The 22276-nt window shown below is 44.4% G+C and overlaps 1 protein-coding gene across 1 annotated transcript in view; it reads left to right on the top strand.

Moving 5' to 3' along the window:
• The window catches only part of MSH4 (mutS homolog 4), a 103197-nt gene that overhangs the window by 6325 nt on the left and 74596 nt on the right, over window positions 1-22276 (top strand). The window contains exons 3-8 of the mRNA XM_036754139.1: window positions 2269-2432; window positions 7099-7209; window positions 9135-9250; window positions 11819-11992; window positions 13312-13484; window positions 16983-17050. Of these exons, the coding sequence (XP_036610034.1) occupies window positions 2269-2432; window positions 7099-7209; window positions 9135-9250; window positions 11819-11992; window positions 13312-13484; window positions 16983-17050 (806 nt within the window). The remainder of the gene's footprint in view (window positions 1-2268; window positions 2433-7098; window positions 7210-9134; window positions 9251-11818; window positions 11993-13311; window positions 13485-16982; window positions 17051-22276) is intronic.

Genomic DNA, 22276 nt, shown 5'->3' with positions numbered 1-22276 from the left:
GGGACAAAAGTTGTATTGCACAAGGCGAGTGCTTTTAGTGTCACTAAATAGATGCCTGGGAGAAGTAAGAGTAGGTAGAATCAGGGCCTTGCTGCCTCACACTGTGGGAGAGCTGCCTTTCTTTTTGCAGATGTTAAATAGAGTTGACTAACAATTTTGAAAGTAAAAAGAACATCATCGAGTCTTAGAAGGGACCCCTGCCTGCACAAGATGCCCTGACAAATGGTCATGCTTGGAAATCTCAAGCGAATGAATGAACTGAACGAACGAGCACTTACAAAGTGTCCCCTTGGTGCTGGGCACTGTGCTCGGCACTGAGGGTACAGAGAAAAGAGAGAAACGAGACTCTGCCCTCAAGCTGCTCACCAGAGAACACGCACCTATATGTCATGAGGAGATTCAAAGTCACCTCAGAGGGCAAGCTAGCCACTGTGGGGAGCAGGAGAGGCCTATGGCCGTGAGTCTTGAAGGAAAATTGATGTTCCATTGAGTGGAGGTGAGGGCAGGACCGTAGGCAGCTGCCACAAGTCGAGTCCAGGCCACAAGTATTTATTAAATGATTGCCATCCCTGGGCAGGCATTGTGCTACGCCCTTCCAATGCAGTGAAAGTCACACTGACAGGGAAGAAGGTTGTAAACAGCTAGGTACATCTGAGCCAGGCGCAGAGTGGAGGGAAGGCCTGAGTCCAGGGGGACCAGGAAAGGCTTCCTGTAGGAGGTAGGCTTTGAGCTGAGTCTTAGAAGAAGTCGGGGAAGCCAAGGGGTCGGGGTTAGAGGGCTGAGCATTTCAGATATAGGGACAGTCAATGCAGAAGTGGGTGATGGGTAGCGATGCGGGAGGAAAGTAGAGTCTGAGGAAGGGGGCAAGGAGACAAAAGACAGAAAAATTAAGAAGAGACAGGTCATGCTGGGCTTTGGGTTCCAATGGAAGGAGTTAGAACCTGATCCTGGAGGTGACCAAGAGTCACTGGGGCTCATTGGCTGGGGCTGAGGGTGGAACTGGTGACAGGGCCCGACCTTGGCTGGCTGCTGAGAGTAGAGGGTAGGTTGGTGCTGGAGCAGTGGGTTAGAAGGCCCTGGCAGGAATCCCAGGAGAGGTGAGGAGAGCCAGGGGTGCTTGGAACCAGACATGAGAGTTGCTGTGAAGGTGGAAGAAATGAGATTTGGCAGCAGATTAACTATGAGGGCAAGGAAGGAGGGGAGCCTGACACCAAGGTGGGAAGGGGGCGGCTAGAAATGGGGGGGTGAGGCAAGGATCAACCGGTCAGTCAATCATCAGGCAGTTATTAACTGCTTCCTATGTGCCATGCACTGTGCTAAATACTGGGATCCAGTCAAAGAATGGTAAAGATAGGCCCTGCCCTCAAGGAGTTTGCGATCTAATGGAAGGCAGTGAATACAGATGAAGAGGAGGATTGGGACGAGCTGTAAATGCTTGACCTAGGTGTCCAAAGAGCTTGTTCATTTTACTTAGGGACTGTTCATATTGTCAATGTAGCCCAGCCCCTTTGGGCCAGAGCTTGTAGTGGACCTCTACTCAGAGTTCTTAGATTTGTTCTTTCTCATCTTCCTGGCCAAGGAACACATTTGAACTGTGTAGCTTTTGGGTTTGAGTCTGTGGCAGCTTTCAGCTGGAGAGTGACAAGGTAGAGAGGGAGGCAGTAATGCTCTCCATTCCTTACCAAAGGAGGGGCTATGTGTGGGGTGTTCAGGGAGGACTAGCCCCTCTGGTGTGAGGGCTGCTTATCCACCCTTGGGGTCCATCTGGCACTCACCTCTCACCTGTGGCTCCAAGAAGCTTAGCACGCACAACAGCCACACCCTGGTAAGCTGTCTTGGGAGAGAGGCTAAACTAGGTTGAAGGTAACCTTCAGGCCTCAAACCGGCTGGTGAGATAGGGGGACGTCTACCCCAAGCGTGTGGAAACTCTTCCATAGACAGATGAGAACAGTTTGTTCTGGTGGCCATGAAGGTGGCTGAAGAGGGTATTAAGGAGTGCCTAGAGCTTGGTCGGACGGCTAAGATGCCAAGGTCATCCGTTGTATCCCAAGCTGTCGCCAGTCGTCCTGACTTTTGTCTTGCCACTGGACTTCAATGACTTAGGAAGAGAGCGAGGTGGTTCTTCATCTGGTTTTGTCTGAACTTGACCAGGCTTCCTGTAGTTCTTGTCATTTGTCAATATAAAAATTCACTTGTAGTTGTCGTAACCACATGCTAAAAGTCCATGCTTTAAGGCTTGTTTTGGTTCAGTTGTCTGTCTCTTAATAGTTACATCCTCATCTGCCATCTCAACTCACTCGGATGCCTCAGTAATTGTCGCACTTGTTGAAGGCAGAGGGCTTGCCAGAGGTGAAATTGGGATAGCCAGCATCGATGTGAAAAGGCCTCAGGTTGTGTTGTCCCAGTTTCCTGACAATACAACATATACCAAGGTAAGTCTGGAACAATACCAAAAGTTGACACTGAGAACTCTGACATTTTTCACGTACATTCTTTGGGAATCAGTTGATTTACTGGTAGGATGGTAATCATGATTTCTTGGGTACTGATCACCTACTTTGAACTAATTGTTTTTAAGTGCTGGCTTAATTTATTAAAAGCTTTAATTTTGGTTCAGAATTTGATTTCATCAGTGGGAGACTCACTCCAAGCTCATCAGTTGTTATTGTCAAGCTCAGGCCCTCTGAACCCCTTTGGTATGTTATGGGCATGTAGGCAGCAATAGGCTGGTGAGTCCTAAGGAGGGAACCTTTTTCAGAATCATGTTTGTAAAGGCATGCAATAAAACATAGAGGATTACAAAGTCAGTCTGCTAGTCAGTCAACATTTATTAAGGGCCTACTGTGTGCCAGCCATTGTGCTAAGTACTATGGACACAAAAAGAAGCAAAAGACAGCCCCTGCCCTCAAGGAACTCAGTCTAATGGAGACAACATGCAAACAGATAAGTACAAAGCAAGCTCAATACAGGATAAATAGGAAATAAGTAACAGAGGGAAATTGCTAGAATTAAGAGGCTTGAGGAAGGCTTCTTGTAGGAGGTGGGACTTCAAGGAAGCCAGGGAGGTCAGTAGTCAGAGCAGAGGAGGGAGAGCATTCCAGGCATGGGGGACAGCCAGAGAGAATGCCCAGAGCAGAGAGTTGGTGTGCCTTGTTCATGGAGCAGCCAGGAAGCGACTGTCACTGGATAGGAGAATCCGTGTAGGGGAGTCTGGTATAAGAAGGCTGGAAAGACAGGAAGGGCTTGGAACATCAAACGGGATTTTATATTTGATTCTGAAGGCGATGGGGAGCCAAAAGGAAATCGATTCTGTTGAGGTAGATGTGTCAAAATGCTTTAAAAAACCCCCAAGTTCATGGAGCCTGGGTTAGGCAGCCTGCCCCAGAGAATGTCCTGGGTTGTTGAGGAGTCCAGTGACTTGCCCACAGTCATGAAGCTGTCTGAGGCAGGAAGTGAACCCAGGTATTCTTGACTTCAAGGCCAGTAAGACTGTATCCTCTGTGCCATGTTGCCTCTTTCATACTAAAAAGTATGGGCTAAAAGAAAGATATTGGGCTTGTGTTTGAAAATTTCCAAATAGCTCTTGAAATTTTAGATTCTGAGATTTAATACTATAAATTAAAATTCCCTACTGCTCTTGGTAACTAGGGAGCTGGGTGGCATAGTGGGTCAAGTACTGAACTTGGAGTCAGGAAGACCTGAATCAGAATTTTGCTTTGAAACTTGTGAACTCTGCGACTTAACCTGATGCAGCCTCACTTTCCTCATCTGTAAAGTGGAAATAACCATGGCACCTTCCACATGTTGTGAGGATCAAACCTGGTGACTTACAGAAAATGCTTTGGAAACCATCGAGCGCTGTAGGTGCTGGCTCTTCTTATGAACTCGTATTACGTTGCTTTGAGGAGGGGGCTGTCCAGAAGTAAGAGGGCTCTAAAGCATGAGTCTTCCCTTCCAGAGCACCTTGTTGTAGTTCACTCATTTTGTAGAAAACAAAACTAAGGCCTGGGCAGCTGAGTGGTTCCCAGGGTTCAGCTGGGGCAGCACCAAGGCCAGAGCACAGATTCCTGGATCCCCAGGGTGCTTCTGTTTCTTGCGGCTGTTGCACTTTGAGCATTCATTTACCTCAGCCGTTTGGTGGACTTTTTATTTCTCACAGTAAAGGAAATGGGCAGGAGTCATGTCACAAGAAGACTGCTGCCAAAAGGTGTGCACGTGCTTTATTTACAAGACAGCGACTTAAGGGCCTCGTGGTTCTTCCTTCCTTTTCCCACATTCCTTTATCAAGTTGAATTTGACCTAGATTTTGGGATGCCTACTGTGTGCTGGGGGCTGGGGCTAAAAGACAGGATCGAAACCGTCCTGGGAGATGCCACGTGGGAGCCACCCCTTAGGATGAACGTGGAAGATGAAGGAAAAAGCATTTATTCAGCCCTTGCTACTGGCAGGGCTGACCACAGAGAAGAAAGACAGAAAGCCAAGACTGTGCCTGCTCTCAGGAATCCCACACTCCAGTAAGGGGAGAACACACAAGACCGGCTTCAGCTGCAAGTAGATGGGACTCAGTGTCTTTGATGCCATTTTTCCCTGATAGAATCTTACTCATTTCCAGTACCATTGGATGGAGCCAAGGACTTTGTTGTTGATTGATGTATTACATTGATACTTTATGTAGTTACATGCTGAGGATTTTCTTAGTAGCTGTGATGGCTAAGGAGGCCAGGACTGAGGACTGATGTCCTTTCTCCTCTAGGCTTACCAGTGGAGCTTATTGGCAGTGGGACTAGGTTGGTAAGATTAGGGGGACCCTATTATTCTGGGGACCTTGGACTCATTTGTTTTTGTGTATTGTGTACCTGATGGCTCCAGAGAAGAGAGGGAGGCTGGTGACTTTGCACAGCCCTCCCTCATTTAAATCCAGCTATGACAAGTCATGACATCTCCTTTCTGTTCTCATGGTCCTCTTCGAGGATGAAGGACAAACAATTGTGTACCTAATTGCATTGACTGATCCACCTCTCTATTTTTTACCCAGTACCAAGATTGCCTTAATGACTATAGCTGTGTAATATGGTTTGAGATCTGGTACTTTGCCCTTTGCTCCCACTTTTTTTCCTTGTCTCGTCATATTCTTGACCTTTTGTTCCTTCAGCTGAATTTTGATACAGCCTGTCTCTGGCCCTTCTTTTGAATTCCATGTTAATCTTTAAGTTATTAATGTATTTTCTGCAAATGACATATTGTTAGATTTTACTTTCTAACCCTTTCTGCTTCCCTTCTCCTTTTCATGACTAGGTTGATCCTTGTGACTTTTCCTTCTTCAACTGCTTCCTGTCTCTTTTTCCTGCCTTCCCCTTTCCCTCTTCCTACTGGTCTATATCCATGTTGATTATATTTCTACACTAAACTCTGTGTGGGTTTTCCTTTACCAGGTTTAGATAAGAGTGAGCTCAGGAGATGCTTGTTCCCTCCACCCTTTCCTGAATGTTTGTTTACTGTTCTTTTCATGCACCTTATTTACACAAACTAGTAAATTCCTCCCCCTTCTTTTTCTCCTTTATTTTCTGGTGTATTCTCTTCTCTCTCCCCTCCTCCCACCTTCTCATCTGTTTAAACTAACAAAACATATCCAGCCCTAACTCTTTCTGTGACCAGTAAAAAGATTAAGATTCTGAAGAGAAATTTATTTCTTCTCTTCCTGTTGTTTCATCATTGTTTAGCCCTTCCTAATGTTCAAATGTATTTTTCTACTGGCCCTGGACTCAGGAGGACTTGGGTTCAAATCCAGCCTCAGACACTTGACACTTACTAGCTGTGTGACCTTGGGCAAGTCATTTAACCCCCATTGCCTTGTGTTCCCCCCAAAAAAACCAAAAAGGACACGTGCAGAAGATAAGCTAGATGAGAGTAGCTTCCAGAGAGTGCAGCAACTTTGGGAGAATTGGCTCTGAATGGAAAGGTGACCAAAGCGGGACAGAGGATGGTCAGAGATCAGAAGGATTATGAGGAGACAGTGACCCCTTGTGGCAGCTGCCTCATCCTTATTTGCTTCTGGAGAATGACCTCTTGACTCGAGTAGACAGAACAGAAAATGCCTAATGTTAGCCAAGATAAATGAAGAAAGAATGAGGGAGCGCCAGTGCCATGAGTGGATCCAAGTCACCTGGCCCAGGTGAGCTACATCTTTGGGTCAGGGTTGTCTGCACATGGATGACGTCAGGGTACCCTGAGATATCCAAGTACGCGCGCTGCTCTAAGCGATGTTCCTGAGCCTCTTGAGGCAAGCTTTCCTGTTACTAACGAGTAACATTTACGTATTGCTTCGAGATTTACAAAGAGCTTTCAGCAACCTGGTTAGATTGATATCTTAAATACTGTTTCCCCGTTTTAGAGATAAGGAAGTCACGGCTCCTGTATCTCACGTGGCTCACTCCTGGTTACAAAGCTGCTAGAGGAGCCGTGTTTTGTTAGGTCTTCTCACTCTAAGAAAAATGAACTTTTCCGTATATCCCTCTACTTATCAAATTCTGAAAATGATACCTTTTATAATGAGTAAAATCCCTGTGTGTACTGAAAGCCTCATGTCGGAAGGTAAGCAGCTGCAGCACCCCTCTTCCCAGCCCCCAAACTTGGAAATGATCTTACTGGACTAGAAAAATTTCTGTTGTCCGTATTTGAGCTGTCTCTGTACATCCCAACAGCATGGAATATAGTGACCTCTGTGCAACCCTAGTTAGATTACTGGAAGTGGAAGAGACAGAGTTAAAATAGAGTATAGGATGACTTCCTTAAAACAAACAAAAACAAAAGCTAATCTAAACAAGCTGGAACCTGTTCTGAATGTGTGATGAACCTCGTTTCAAACTATTTCAAATAGAATGTAGCCTAAGTTGATTCATGGTGATGTCAGTTTATGTTCACATAAGATACATATGAAAGATATTTTAAAGCAGTGGGAAAGTTAGTATAATTAGTGGAAATGCAAGTAATTGTTGTTTGGGTTTTTAAAGGCACCTCTTCAAGAAAATGAAATTTTTTTGTGATTCAGAATATACCTTAAATTTATATTTTAAGAAGTTGTTATGTAAACTTTTCCAGGTAATTACTAAGCTAAAAATTTTAGCACCGTTGGAAATAATAATGTCGAACACTGCCTGTGTTGTGGGGAATTCAACCAAGCTCTTCACCATAATTACAGAGAACTTCAAGGTAAAATTAAAAAAAAAATTAGTATTTAACAGGGATAAAGCAAAAGATACATAAAGCTCTATCTTTCCCTTTAAGAAGTACACCCGCTGGTAGCATGCATGTGAGGTATGATGGATTGTAGCAGGGGTAATGGCCGGGCTCCCTATTCTAGGTATAGGCCCCCTTTGCTTAGACCATGGGCTTCTGCCTCTGACCTTCTGCCTGCTCTCAAATCTTATCTCACAAAATCTCAGGGCAAGTCAGAATATTCTTCCACTTTAACCTATTGGAGACTCCTGGGTTGGCTTGATAGCTTCAGATGTCTTCAGATGTTTGAAGGGCTATCCTATGGAAGAGAGATCCAACTTGAGCTGTTTAGCCTTGAGGGTAGAATCAGGAGCAACAGGAGAAGGCAGCAAAGAGGCAAATCTAGGCTGGACAGAAGGAAATCAGCATATCCCGAGTGGGCTGGGCTGCCTTGTTGGGGAAGGTACTCTCTCCAGGTATGTTGTGATGAGAATTCTTTTGGGGGGAGGGGCTGGATTAGATGGCTAATAACATCTTTTACAATTCTGAAATTCCATGATTTTTTGATTGGTACTTTTAGGAATATTTGAGAGCCGTGTAAAGAATGTTTGGAGTTAGGAGGGAATTACAGTTGTCCTTGTGGGAGATGATGAAGGCCTGTGACAGTGGAAAGAAGGGGATAGAAATCAGAAATATCCTGGAAGCAGGATTGCTGAGACTTGGCCACTCACTGGCTATGGGTGTTTAAGAGGAGAGCAGTCTCAATCCATAGGCATGTATTGTATCTCCTCTGTGCTAGGCACTGTGGTGGGCCTTAGCTTGAAAGGAGAGAGCTCAAGGGATGGGGTGTCCGTGGTCCAGTCAGGCTTACCATTGGTCAGGCTCTTGCTGTTTGACTGGCTGACCTTTTTTTCCCCTCAGTCCTGCATCTCTAGGGCACGACTTGTCAGGTCAAGTCAACAAGAGTTTTGAAGTGTTTGGAATGTAAAGAAAGGCAAAAGCGCCCGGTCCCTGGTTTCAAGGTGGGCACAGCTCAGTAGGGAGACATTCAGACAGCTGTGGACAAATGATATGTTCAGGACAAAATGGAGGCAGTCTTAAGTGGGGTTTGGTGAAGGCTTGAAGAAAACCAAGGAAGTCAGAAGGCAGAGACAAAAAGAGAGAGAGTTCTAGGGGTGGGGGACAGCCAGTGAAAATCCCCAGAAATGGGAGTGAGAGTGTCTTGTGTGAGGAACAGTAAGGTGGCCAATGTCCTTGGACCACAGTATATGGTAGGGAGTAAGTTTAAGAAGGCTGGAAAGGTTGGAAGTGGGGAGGTTATAGATTTTATATTTGAACCTGGAGGTGATAGGGTGTCATTGGAGTTTATTGAATATGGGTGTGACATGGTCAGACCTGGGCTTTCAAAAGATCGTTTTGGCTGCTGAGTGGCAGATGAACAGGAGCCAGAAGAACTTTGTGGCAGGGAGACCAAGCAGCAGCTATTGGGATAGTTTGCTAGTATTGTTAATAGGCTGTTGCTTGTCCTGGCGATTCTTCTTTGCTTAATATGCTCTAGCCTCTTTATGTCTGTCTTTGTGGAGCCTGTAGAGATGGGTGTTCTAGGACCAGGAGCTATGTAAGAGGGGGAGAAGAGAATTGCCTGATCTCCAAGCCCTGGTCTTTATTACCGAGAATACCGTTGGAGCAGAATCTTTTTATTCTCTGTCATAGGAAGGAGAGAAAATTCTATTTCTAATAGAGATGGAGTAGTTCACTTCAAGATTTATATGTTGGACAATGGATCCTTTCAATCCAAGTCATTAAACGTTTGGACAGTATTTAAGCATCCCATCCATGTACTTACATGGGCTTGAAAGTACAGCTGTTGGGGGTACTAGCGTTTAAGAATCTATTTTCAGATCATAACTTTCTTTCAGAATGTGACTTTCACTACCATTCAAAGGAAATACTTCAATGAAACCAAAGGGTTAGAATACATTGAGCAGTTATGCACAGCAGAATTCAGCACTGTCTTAATGGAGGTTCAGTCCAAGTAAGTATCATTTAGAAACAATATTGATTTGGCAACTTAAAGTGAGTGTTGACATTGTCTCTCACCTCAAGTTCGTAAACCTCTACTTCCCTGACTTCTACCTTGCTCCCCGCTCAGCCACACACGGGGATGGTCAAAGCCTTGACTTTGCTGGCATCCATTGCTGTGATAAAGAGCTCTGAGGCTTCTCTGTCCAGCCAGAAACTCCTATCGTTCATCTCCCTCTGGGCTTTGCTGCTCTTAAACTTCCCCTTAACCACCTCAGGCCTGTCTCTGCCTTTTCGGGCTCCTCTAAGCTATCATCCCTACTCTGGCTGCATCTGCCTTCCTGTATCATCTTGGTCTTATCATTAACTAGTTCAGTTTTATACTGTTGTCTCTCTCCAGTTTCCCGGCCTCCTTGTCCTGTTTCTGCTCATGCCTTGCTAACTGCCAACATTTATTACCCCTTGCCATATTAACCAACCAATCAATCAGCAAATATTTACTGAGTGCCTTCTGTGTGCCAGGCACTGTGCTAAGTGCTGGGCATTCAAAACAGAGGCGAAAGGGGCTTACAGTCTGATGGGGGAGGCAACATGCAAACAGTTATATACAGAGCCAGATAAATACAGGATAAATGAGAAATAATTCACAGAGGAAAGACAGTTCTGTCCTTCTGCTCCTATGCTGTGGAATCAAATGTTCCTAGGGGAAGTCACCTAACATGTCAGCTGGGTCCACTATAGTTTTTTTGTGACCTAATTTCAACTGGGCCGTCATTGCAGCAAGGCAAATCTTTGATTCTTCTGTAATTTGGGAAAAGATGATGAGTCCTGTTCTGGTCACGTTGAGTTTTAACTATGTAGGGGATATCCAATGGGAAGTGTCCAATAGGCAGTTGGTGGTAGAGGACTGTGGCTCAGGAAAGAGTTTAGGACTGGAATGTGAATTTGGAAGAGAGAGAGACAGAGAGATAGAGACAGACAGACAGAGACAGACAGAGGAGAGACAGAAAAGGAGAGAGAGATGAGAGAGACAGAGGAGGGAGGGAGGGAGGGAGGGGGGGAGAGAGAGAGAGAGAGAGAGAGAGAGAGAGAGGGAGGGAGAGGGAGAGGGAGAGGAAAGATAGAAGAGAGACAGAGACAGAGAAGAGAGGGAGAGTGAGAGAGTGTGTCACTGAATCTATGAGAGCAAACCAGATCCCTGGGAGAGAAAAGGGCCTCGTCTGGAGCTTTGCAGGGATGCCCATTCAGGAGGCTAGACATGGGCGATGAGCTTGAAAAGGCAGTGGAGAAGGAAGAGCTAGACAGATGAGAGGAAAACCAGCAGCAAGCAGCATCAGAGTGCAAGGAAGTAAGTGAAGAAAAGAAGAAAGGTGAGAAGGAGAAGGAGATGAGGAGTGTAGACAAAGCTTTCTGATTTGTTTTTAGAAGGATGTTGGAGAGTTGGACATTGTCTCCAGTAAGAAGTCCACAAAGGTAGACCAAAGCACGTTTTCACCAAGCAAGATGACAGTTTATTAATAGGGTACCAAACCTGTTAATAAAGGGGTCAGTGACTTGCCTCACTTTGTGCCAAAGACCCCAGGATGAAGACGTAGCTCATTTTTATAAGGTTAGAACAGAGAACGGAGCAGGGAAGGGGACATCGTGAGGTTGTGGACAGCACGATTGGTTACATGGCTGAGGGGAGGGGTTGCAATATGATTGGTTGGAAGTTGGCAATTGAGGGGCTACAACAGCCTCCTCCTTCCCTCCTGTGACTAAGAAGTGTGTATTATTTGAATCCACCTGCAAGGTTAAAAGATAGGCCAGACCTCTTTGGATAGCAAACCAGATGTCCTTGAAGGATAGCCTGGTGGTGTAAAGATACTAGACTTCCTTATGACTGCCCGTGAATTCCTGGAGGCCAGGGAAGGACAGTGATTAGCAGGAGAGCTGGATTTCTGAAGTGGACCTTTTACAGGGCAGCTGAATTTCCACACCACATTCAGAGATAAACATGACTGAGGCAGTTACAGGACTAAGACAATTGTAGCTAGAATCAATAAAAAACGATACAGCATCAGTTCAATCTTCTCAATATATTTATGGGCAACTGAGGAGCCAGAAGATAGTGATGGGCAATCTGGGAGAAAGGGGCTGAGTGTGGGGTCAGTCCTGTGGAAAAGATGGGAGGGAATGGACTCCAAGGTGTATGCTGAAGGCCGGGCTTTGGGGACAGAAGGGCCACATCTTCATTGGAGTAAGGGGAGAGGGGGCCTTGAGAGGACGAGTCCAGGAGAAAAGGGGAGCTCAGTGGGCGGCCTCTGCTTGGTCAGTGAGGTTTAAGGCAGTGTCATGTCCTGGGAGGGACAGCTGCTGGGATGGTGGGGGAGGCCCGAGGGCAGTGGCTCATGTGATGGCGACACACAGATCCTGGGACAGAGTCCGTCAGTCCATCAGTCAGTCGGAGAACATTTAGTTAAGAATTTCCTCTAGGTTACCTTGCTTCAGGGAGGTCCCTGGGAGGCGTCATCAGTTTGTGAAGGAAATCTCTTTTGTCCTGAAGACTCGTAGAAGCCTCTTTGTGTTGCTTCTCTTTCAGGTACTACTGTCTGGCAGCTGCTGCTGCTCTGCTGAAATATATGGAATTTACTCAGAATTCAGTTTATGCCCCAAAGTCACTGAAGGTTTGTTTCCAGGGCAGTGAGAAGACAGCCATGATAGATTCCTCATCTGCGCAAAACCTCGAATTGTTAGTTAATAATCAGGATTGCAGGTAACATTGTTCCATTTTTGAAAAGCCCACAGTATCCTTGTTTAAACGTATTTGCCTAAGAATATTTCTGATTTAAAGTTCCTTGAACTCTTTAGGGAATGTTTTGTAAATACATTATTTTTATCATCATTTCATACTCATTAAACTTTCTAATACATAGCTAAGCGGCAGGCTTCAGATAATGGAGGAGTCGCTGATCAGTGTTCCTCCGATCCAGGCAGTCCCTGCTCCTGGAGGAGGATGGTCTGTGTTGACCGAAATGCTGCAGCTTCTTCAGGCAAAGGAACTGAAGCCCCTTTTATAAACAATCTTCCGGTTGTTTGGTAGATTAGTGAAGGGAGTGGTCTTAGGCCACCACGGCCGTCTGTTCGATAAATTTATGAAGCAAATGAAATAGGAATAGCCCAGGAATAGCCCAGCAGAGTGTGCAGCCTCAGGGCATATCACTGTTTACCAGGCCTTATTATTTAAGGGATTAATTTTTACTTTGGCTTGTGTCATTATCTTCCCCAAACATCTATTCAATGCATAGGCAGTAGGGGAAACAGAAGAATATGCACACACACACGATCCATGTATGAACACACGTGTGCATGCATCATACACACTACACAGAGTTTGTAGAGTGAGGTTGATCAGAAGGAAGTAAAGGCCAGGTGTGTCTGTACTAAGAATGAACATTAGGAATCAGATGCTTTAGGCAGAGCTGTTGAACAGTCTTCATTCTTCTAAGGGTTTGCCCCGAGTGAAGAGCTGATCCTGGGCCACTTACTGTGTCCCTACTATTAGTCAGTTAGAGAAACGAAGGACCAGAATTGTTCAGGAGTTTAGAGATTATTAAAATAATCACGCCAAAATTGAGTCATTTAATTTCTGCTAATGATGAGGATTTCTAGCAGCCTCACAAGGTTTTACGTGATCTATGAAAAGGTTTTTTTCCCTCTAGTAATTATTCTACTGAAGCGATCTATATTTAATGGCTCAGACATTTCTTTTTTTGAAATAAACTCTCTAATTATACTCTGCTCCTAGCTTCTTAGAGTGTTCGCATTTGTACTGGCTTCAATTGCAAAATATTATCATTGATTCTGTGCCATAATCTGTGGACTTTCATGACCTGGAACTGCATGTACTTGCAAACATGGCAGATTATGATTAAATAAGCAATAATAATAACTAACATTTGCATAGTGCTTCCTATGTGCTAAGTGCTTTCCAGTAATGCAGATGAATAGTTTCCCCAGAAACTTAAATGAATTTTTCTGGATTTTTTTTCCTTTGCTGTACTGAGTGTAATCTCCTTCCTTATGTCTTCAAAGGAGCAGCCACACTCTGTTTGGTGTTCTAAATCACACCAAAACACCTGGAGGGAGCCGAAGACTTCGCTCCAATATCCTGGAGCCTCTAACAGATGTTGGAACCATCACCATGAGACTCGACTGTGTGGAGGAACTTCTCCGAGATGAGGAGCTCTTTCTTGGTCTTCAGACAGGTAAAGGTGCATACTCTTCTTCTTCTTCTTTTTTTTTGCTTTTTAATAGTTTATTATTTAATATTTTAGTTTTCAACATTGATTTCCATAAGATTTTGAATTACAAATTTTCTCCCCATTTCTACCCTCCCCCCACTCCAAGATGGCATATGTTCTGGTTGCCCTGTTTCCCACTCAGCCCTCTCTTCTATCACCCTACTCCCCACCCCATCCCCTTTCCCCTTACTTTCTTGTAGGGCAGGATAAATTTCTATGCCCCATTCCCTATATGTCTTATTTCCCAGTTGCATGCAAAAGCAGCTTTTTTTTGAGCATCTGCTTTTAAAACTTTGAGTTCCGAATTCTCTCCCCCTCTTCCCTCCCCACCCACCCTCCTTAAGAAGGCAAGCAATTCAACACAGGCCACACATGTATCATTATGCAGAACACTTCCACAATAGTCATGTTGTGAAAGACTAACTGGATTTTCCTCCATCCTGTCCTGTCCCCCTTTATTCAATTTTCTCCATTGTCCCTATCCGTTTTTAAGTGTTTGCTTTTGATTATCTCCTACCGCTATCTGCCCCCCCACTTTTTTATCCCCTTACTCCTACTTTCCTGTGGGGTAAGATACCCAATTGAGTGTGTATGTTATTCCCTCCTCAAGTCAAATCCGATGAGAGTAAGATTCACTCATTCCCCCTCACCTGCCCCGTCTTCCCTTCTAACAGAACTGCTTTTCTTGTCACTTTTATGTGAGATAATTTACCCCATTCTCTCTTTCCATTTTTCCCTCTCTCAGTATATTTCTCTCATCCCTTAATTTTATTTTATTTTTTTAGATATCATCCCTTCATATTCAACTCACCCTGTTCTCTCTGTCTATATATATGTATATTCCCTTCAACTACCCTAATACTGAGAAAGGTCTCATGAATTACACACATCATCTTTCCATGTAGGAATGTAAACAAAACAGTTCAATTTTAGTAAGTCCCTTATGAATTCTCTTTCTTGTTTACCTTTTCATGCTTCTCTTGATTCTTGTATTTGAAAGTCATATTTTCTATTCAGCTCTGGTCTTTTCATTGAGAAAGCTTGAAAGTCCTCTATTTTATTGAAAATCCATATTTTGCCTTGGAGCATTATACTCAGTTTTGCTGGGTAGGTGATTCTTGGTTTTAATCCTAGCTCCTTTGTCCTCCAGAATGTCATATTCCAAGCCCTTTCTATCCCTTAATGTAGAAGCTGCTACATCTTGTGTTATCCTGATTGTGTTTCCACAATACTCAAATTGTTTCTTTCTGGCTGCTTGCAATATTTTCTCCTTGATCTGGGAGCTCTGGAATTTGGGTACAATATTCCTAGGAGTTTTCTTTTGGGGATCTTTTTCAGGAGGTGATCAGTGGATTCTTTCAATTTCTGTTTTACCCTCTGGCTCTAGAATATCAGGGCAGTTTTCCTTGAGAATTTCTTGGAAGATGATGTCTAGGCTCTTTTTTTGATCATGGCTTTCAGGTAGTCCAATAATTTTTAAATTATCTCTCCTGGATCTATTCTCCAGGTCAGTGGTTTTTCCAGTGAGACACTTCACATTGTCTTCCATTGTTTTTCATTCCTTTGGTTCTGTTTTATCATATCTTGATTTCTCATAAAGTCACTAGCTCCCACTTGCTCCAATCTGATTTTTAAGGTAGTATTTTCTTCAGTGATCTTTTGGACCTCCTTTTCCATTTTACTAATTCTGCCTTTCAAGGCATTCTTCTCCTCATTGGCTTTTTGGAGCTCTTTTGACATTTGGGTTAGTCTATTTTTTAAGGTGTTATTTTCTTCAGTACTTTTTTGGGGTCTCCTTTAACAAGTCATTGACTTGTTTTTCATGGTTTTCTTGCATCACTCTCATTTCTTTTCCCAATTTTCCCTCTACTTATTTTACTTGTTTTTCCAAATCCTTTTTGAGCTCTTCCATGGCCTGAGCCCAATTCATATTTTTCTTGGAGGCTTTTGATGTAGGCTCTTTGACTTTGTTGACATCTTCTGGCTGTATTATTTGATCTTCTTTGTCACCAAAATAGATTCTATACTGTGAGTCCATTTTTGCTGCCTGTTCATGTTTCCAGCCAACTACTTGACCCTTGAGCTTTTTGTCAGGGTATGACTGCTTGTAGAGTAGAGAATACTTTGTCTCAAGCTTTAGGGGCTGTGCTGCTGTTTTCAGAGCTACTTCTACGCCATAGTCACCACAAGCTCTGCCACAGCAGTGCTCCTCCTCCCCCAAGAACTGCCAACCAGGATTGCGACACAGATCCAAGCAGGGCACAGCAAGAGAACCTGCCTCTGTGCCCACAAAGTGTTCCTTCCATTCCCTTTCTGATCTGCCGTTTGATTCCTCCCACTGTGTGAGCCAGGGACTCGGGAAGCAGCTGATACTGGAGCTCTGAAAGCAGTTGCAGGAGCTTCCTGCTGCTGCTGCCCCCACTACCAAGCCACCTCTGCCACCCCCACAGCTGGGGCTAGACTGCTCTCACCCCTGTCCAGCAGATTTCCCACTAACCTGCTCTGTTATCTTTGGCATTTGTGGGTGCAGAAGTCTGTAAACTGCCACAGCTTAATGATTGATGGCCCTGCGGCCTGCTCTGGCCCCCTCCCGGTCTGATTGGTCCTGGCAAGGCCCATGCTGGGCTGTGCTCCACTCCCAGCACGTTGTGATAGCCCCTTCCCAGAAACCATCCAGGCTGTCCTGGGCTGGAGACCTGCTTCCCTCTGCTATTTTGTGGGTTCCACAGCTCTAGAATTTGTTCAGAGCCATTTCTTACAGGTGTTTGGAGGGATTTGGGGGAGATCTTAAGGAAGTCCCTGCTTTCCAGTCACCATCTTGGCTCCGCCCCCCCCATCTTATTCTTCTTACATAAATGCAAGTTCTAAAACTATCCTGGGCCTAGTGAAATGTCTCTCTCCCCCTCATCCCACTTTTCTACTTTTAAATTAGATAAGGTAGTTTGGGGCTGCACTCTAATTTCTGAAAACACTTCTCTCTTAATTATTATGTCTAATACTACACAGCACTTTTCACATACTATACTTCATAGCATCCTTCAGACTACTTATTTTTACTGGCCTTTGAATTCTCCTCCCTGGAGATCCTCAGTCATCTGATTTCTTCACTGATATTCTAGGGCTACTGAGGAAGAGAAAAGAGAGAAAATCGTAATCCAGGCATATTTTTCCCGGTACAAGTCAGTTCTGTACCTCACCTGGGTCCTCCATGCCCCACATGCTTTTACATTTTGCTCTTAGAAAATTGCCACATCTCCAACAGCATCCGTTAGAAGCTTCCCTGTTCTGTCTCTACGGTTACGGCCGATGACCTGGCCGGCCTTTTGTGTTAGTTCAAGTCAACAAACGTTTGTTTAGTGTCCCCATGTGCAAGAAATGTTGGGGATATGAGGACAAAATGGTTCACTGTATATGTCTTAGGGGAAGCTTAGAATACTCGGTTTCCTTTACTTCTTATTCCAGTTATTTCAAGATTTCTGGACACAGAACAGCTGCTTTCAGTTCTCGTACAGATTCCAAAGCAAGACACGGTACAGTAACATATGTCCTTAAAAAAAGTTTCACTAATGCCTTAGAGTAATAGTTGAAAGGAACCGACATGTTTTATTAAAATCACCTGGTCTTAATATCAGTGTTTTCTCCTTGTTCTTGGGATGGAAAAAGGAAATGGTGACTTTTAAGTTAAAACACCTGGTGTAATTGAGGATTCCAGCATCCTGGTCAAGCAGATGTTCTATCGAATGAGTTAGCTATATATGACCTACATAGATGACTCTTTTTCAGTAACCAGTTAAGAAAGTAAAAATTATTTAATCTTCCTTCATTATTTAGGATGTATTTTAGGATTTTACAATGTCTCAGGTCATTGTGGACATCAATACAAAATTGTAATATTTCTGTGTATGTACATGTTTATGTATGTGTGTACAAATTTGAAAGTATTTATTTTTTGAAATATATCTGAAGCTAATTTTTCTTCCAAGAATCCAGGTTTGGTAAGAGCCCACTGTCAGTGTGACTGACAGAAGGTCTCCAGTGGAGCGCCCTGGAGAGTCTTACTTGGCCTTGTGTTACTTAGCATTTTTTTCAGTTACTTGTAGAGACATAGATAGTGCTATCATCAGACTTGCACATGATGCAAAAGTGGGAGAGAAAGCTAGCACTCTGGGTGACAGAGTCAGAAGTCAAAAGAACCTTTTATATATATATATGTATATATGGGTTATTTTATTTTTAGTTTACAACACTCAGTTCCACAAGTTTTTAATGAGTTCCAAATTTTCTCCCCTGCCCTCCTCTCCCCTACCCCTCAAGAGGCCTGTGAATCTGATATAGGTTCTACATATACCTTCACATTAAACTTATTTTCCCAATAATCAAGTTGTAAAGAAGAATTATGACCAATGATGTGAATCTGATATAGGTTCTACATATACCTTCACATTAAACTTATTTTCCCAATAATCAAGTTGTAAAGAAGAATTATGACCAATGAAATAAATCATGAGAAAGACAAAACAAAACCAAAAATAAAATTAAAAAAAAGAGGGAGCAAATAGTATGCTTCAATCTGCATTCAGACTCCATAATTCGTTCTCTGGATGTGGATAGTCTTTTACATCATGAGTCTTTTGGAGCTGTCTTAGGACCTTGCATCATTGAGAAGAGCCAAGTCTATCAAAGTTAGTCATCACAGAAGCAATGTGTCTGTGTTGTGTACAGTGTTCTAGTCAAAAGAATCTTGCACGACAAAGTTCGGTAAGGCCAGATGGAATGCTTTGCAAGCATAAGTTGGAGAGGCCTAGCTAGACAGCAGGTTTTTTGGAAAAAACCTGGAGACTTTTGTGGTTTGCAAGTCCAGTGTGAGTCAGCAGTGGGAGGGAAAAACCAAAAAAGCCAGCAGAATTGTGGGCTTCATTAGCAGGAGCATCCATCCAGGAAGGTGCCCTGCCCTCGTCATGCTGTGTCTGGAACCCTGTGTTTATTTACAGTCATCAACCATCATTTAAGAAGGACCTTGATGAACTGGAGGGTGAAGGAGCTGGGCAGAAAAGGAGGTGAAAGGGCCTCGAGTCCATGGCACACGGTGTGTTTAGCCTGGAAAAGATTCAGATAGACCAGAGAAGGGCTGTCAGGTGCCAGAGGAGGGCTTGGGCTCACTCTGTTCAACCCTAGAAGTGTTGAAGCCAGGAGTGTTGGGGGAGGCAGCAAAGAGCCTGATTTGGGTTTGGTGTCACAACAGCTTCCTTACGATGAGAGCTCCCCAAAAAAAGGTCTGTTGGAGCCTCCTCAGGGGCTGCTGGGGTTGGCCTCCTTCAGTGGCTTGAAGCAGAGGGCACTTGACTGCTTGTCCTGTGAACATGGTCCTTTGGAGAGGGGCTGGGCTGGGTGGAGTGGAGGAGGCCTCAGTTCTCCTGTTTTGTCATTCTGATTCTGAGAGGTCTGGTATCTAGACTGGTATTAATGACCTGAGGAGCATATATGGACATGGGGAGAAAGGTATCAATATAAATATTTTAATTAAAGAACTGGCAAATGTTTTAAAAATATTTTAGAAGTTATCGATGTCTTCTATCTGTTAAAAAAAAGGAAGATGACTTAGCACATCAGTGTTTTCATATCTAGATGCCCAGGAGGCTGATTTGTGTTTGGTGTACTCCTATTACTTTGTAGATTATGGATTCTGCACATCCCACATACACACCAGAAAATAGCACTAGGTAATGAAACCTGTCACAGGGTAGGCAGAGAAGTAGATTTTGCCCTTGTAAGTTTGTCACATGTTTCATATTCATTCAGAAGGACACAAACCAACAATAAGGAACCCTGAAAAACTCAAGATCTTCGAGAAATGAGAGTCAGGCATTTTTCTGCTGTTTGCAAATCTAATTAGCACAGTCCTTGTTGGTGCAAATTTCTCTGAAGAATCCATAGATGATGTTGGCCTTTTGATAAAATTATGCAAAGTTCAGTTAATAGAAAATTGAATCAATTTTACACCTCCTGTTTTTATTCACTTCCACTTAGGATCTTTTAAATGATTGTGCTCATGATTTATGATTTTAATATTTTTTAACTCATGGGCATACCGTTATTTTAATACCATTATATTATATTACTTAAAAAAACTTAGAGGAATGATAACTCAAAGTATCTCTAATTTCAGATACTGTCATGCCATTATTGCTTTTTGAATCGGCATATCCACAACAGCAAAGATTTTCTGACTTCAGTCTGACAGGCCGTTCTTTCTGTACTAGATGCAAAAGCAGAGAGAGTAGTGATTCCTAATTTTAACAAACATCTGGCTGTCGGTGCATTTTTCTTTTTGTATATGGGAAAAGAAGGCACAGAGTTTGGGAAAAGTCCTGAGTTGTATTCTGACAGCAGAAAGTCCTTGGGAAGTTTTCTTCTGTTACCACAGAGACATGTCAGGGAAAGTATGGGTGGAGAAACCCCAGGAGCACTTATCCCACTACATGTCTTCAGGTTGGGCTAGAAGTAGTGCTATTCCAAAGGCTTTGGGGTCTCTGTTGGGGTCTGAGGACATATATTGATCAAGGGGCTGGTCAGGTTGGTTTGAGTTGCCTGTTCTCTCTCTCTCTGTCTCTGTCTCTGTCTCTCTCTCTCTAGCTCCCTCCCTCTCTACCTCTCTCTCTCTCTCTCTCTCTCTCTCTTTCTCTCTCTTTCTCTTTTTCTCCCCCCCCCTCCCTCCCTCTCCCCCTCCCCATGCCTTGATGCATCCTCTAGGCTGGCTGGCTTACTCAGTACCTGGTATAGTTTGGGGATGATTGTCCCCTTGCTTCCCTGAGGGCTCTGAGGGCCGGGCAGGAAGCAGGATGGTGTTCTGGTGGAGCGCTGCAACTCCCAGGGCTCTTGTGCTCATCTGCTTGTTGGTGGAAGATGGGATTTGTGCTTGTGATGATGAGTGACGTGGGCCCCATCTCTCCTCAATGGTGGCTGTGGGGGGCTGGTTTGGAATTAGGTCTTTGGTGTTTTGTGGGATTTTCCTTGATTTCCCCAAGGTTCTTGCCTTCAAAAACAAGAAAAATCATTCCTACTCCCTCCATTTTATTTGATTCCTTTGATAACCCTGGCTGAGCCCGCAGTTCTTAGGGGACCCTTGTATTACAATTCCTCCCATTAGAATGTGAATACCTTATCCTTACAAGGTCTTTTTGGATTGCTGACTTGTCATTTCCTGGGAGAGGGGCTGAGTTCATGGTCTGCTCTGAGCAGATCCATCCTGGCTGAGTCTCTCTTTCTGAGCCACTGGCCTGAGCTGAGGCATCCCTGTGCTGCCGACCGAGCTCCGAGTTCTAGGTGCTGAGTCTTGGCAGCTGGATTCTCTAGGAGACCCCCAGTGTTGGCTTTGGAGTGATCAACATTGGACATCCTGAGGCTGCCAGCCTTGCCCCAGAGCTCTAGGAGCTGAGTCTGTGCTCCTGCCCTGCCTCATTGCATAGTTCTTGCCTTGGTCACTTGCCTGTTGGTCAAATTTGTGATGTTGGGCTGAAAAGGTGGCCCGCTCCAGTCTCTCCTTCATGTTTCCATTCATTCCTGGATCTGGGGTTCTTAGATGATGACTAGCTAGTTATGAGGTGGAGTACAGAGGAGCTGCTCTACATGGCTCCCTCTTCCTCTTCTAGCTTGACTGTCTACCCATCAGAGAGTTTTGGAATAGTTGGAAGCAGACGGATCATCTTAGGAAATGTCTCATTTAGAGAATTCTCAGTTTTAAGCCTAATTCCCTGTTTTAACAATCCGGCTAGCAGCTTCTGTGGGGGCGTAACATCCACCCACAGCCAGCACCCAGGAGGCTGCCAGCACGCCGGGAAAGCACAGGTTCTTTTTATCTGCTTAAACAAGGAAAGCACTGTGAAGGGGTCGACCAGCTTACTTTAATCCAGCATTCAGTTAGTTCAGGGGAGCATACAGACAAGCATCAACAGACAGACCAAACACAGATTCATTCACTTACTTCAGGGGAAAAGCCAGCAACCTGAAGTTCAGAACATTCATTTAGTTTGGGCGAAAACAAAACCAGCACCCCGAACTTCAGAACAAAATACAAATTACAAATATCAACAGACAGACCCAATGCAATTCATAGTTACCAACATCTGGGCTCAGCCCGAGAGCAAGGGCTGGCCCAGAGTCACGCTTGCCACTGCTCCCTCGCCAGCCGGAAAAGGAAAGAGGAATCTTCAAGCCGTCTTCTCCCCTCTTACAGAGTTTTTGACATCATCAAGCGCCGCCTGAATGACCAGGGCCGATTGGTTCTTGAGTTGTCCCCTCCCCCTGGCGTAGACTAGGTTAACACCCAATAGGGCGTGGCTCTGGAGTGAACACCTCCCCTCAGCCAGCCCCACGACTCATCACACAGGAAGTTCTCTGCTCCCAGGCATGGTCTCTGGGCTTCCTGCCCCGGAAGAGGAACAGCAGGCCCAGCACCCAGCAAGGCCCAATGAGATAAACTGAGCCACCCAAAGAAAACAAAGGCCATTCTGGTCACATTCCCAGAACTATCTACTGTGTAATCCAAAGGTAATTCTAGCTCCTGGTCATCTCTAGGCAGTTTGAAAAGAAGATAGTCTTATTTTCCCTGTTTCCAGCCTTGGCCAAGCACCTAATTTATACCAAATGCTGCACTAGGCAGTTATGGTTGCTATGTTTGTCCTTTGTCCCCAAAGAGGACCACGACATCAGGGAGATGATGACATGACTCGCAGTTGACTTTGATTCGAGTGAGGGAG

Source organism: Trichosurus vulpecula, chromosome 4 (genome assembly GCF_011100635.1).
Source record: "Trichosurus vulpecula isolate mTriVul1 chromosome 4, mTriVul1.pri, whole genome shotgun sequence".
In the NCBI taxonomy this organism is placed as follows: domain Eukaryota; kingdom Metazoa; phylum Chordata; class Mammalia; order Diprotodontia; family Phalangeridae; genus Trichosurus; species Trichosurus vulpecula.
Note: the sequence above shows the minus strand (reverse complement) of the source record. Positions and strands in the feature narration are given on the sequence as shown.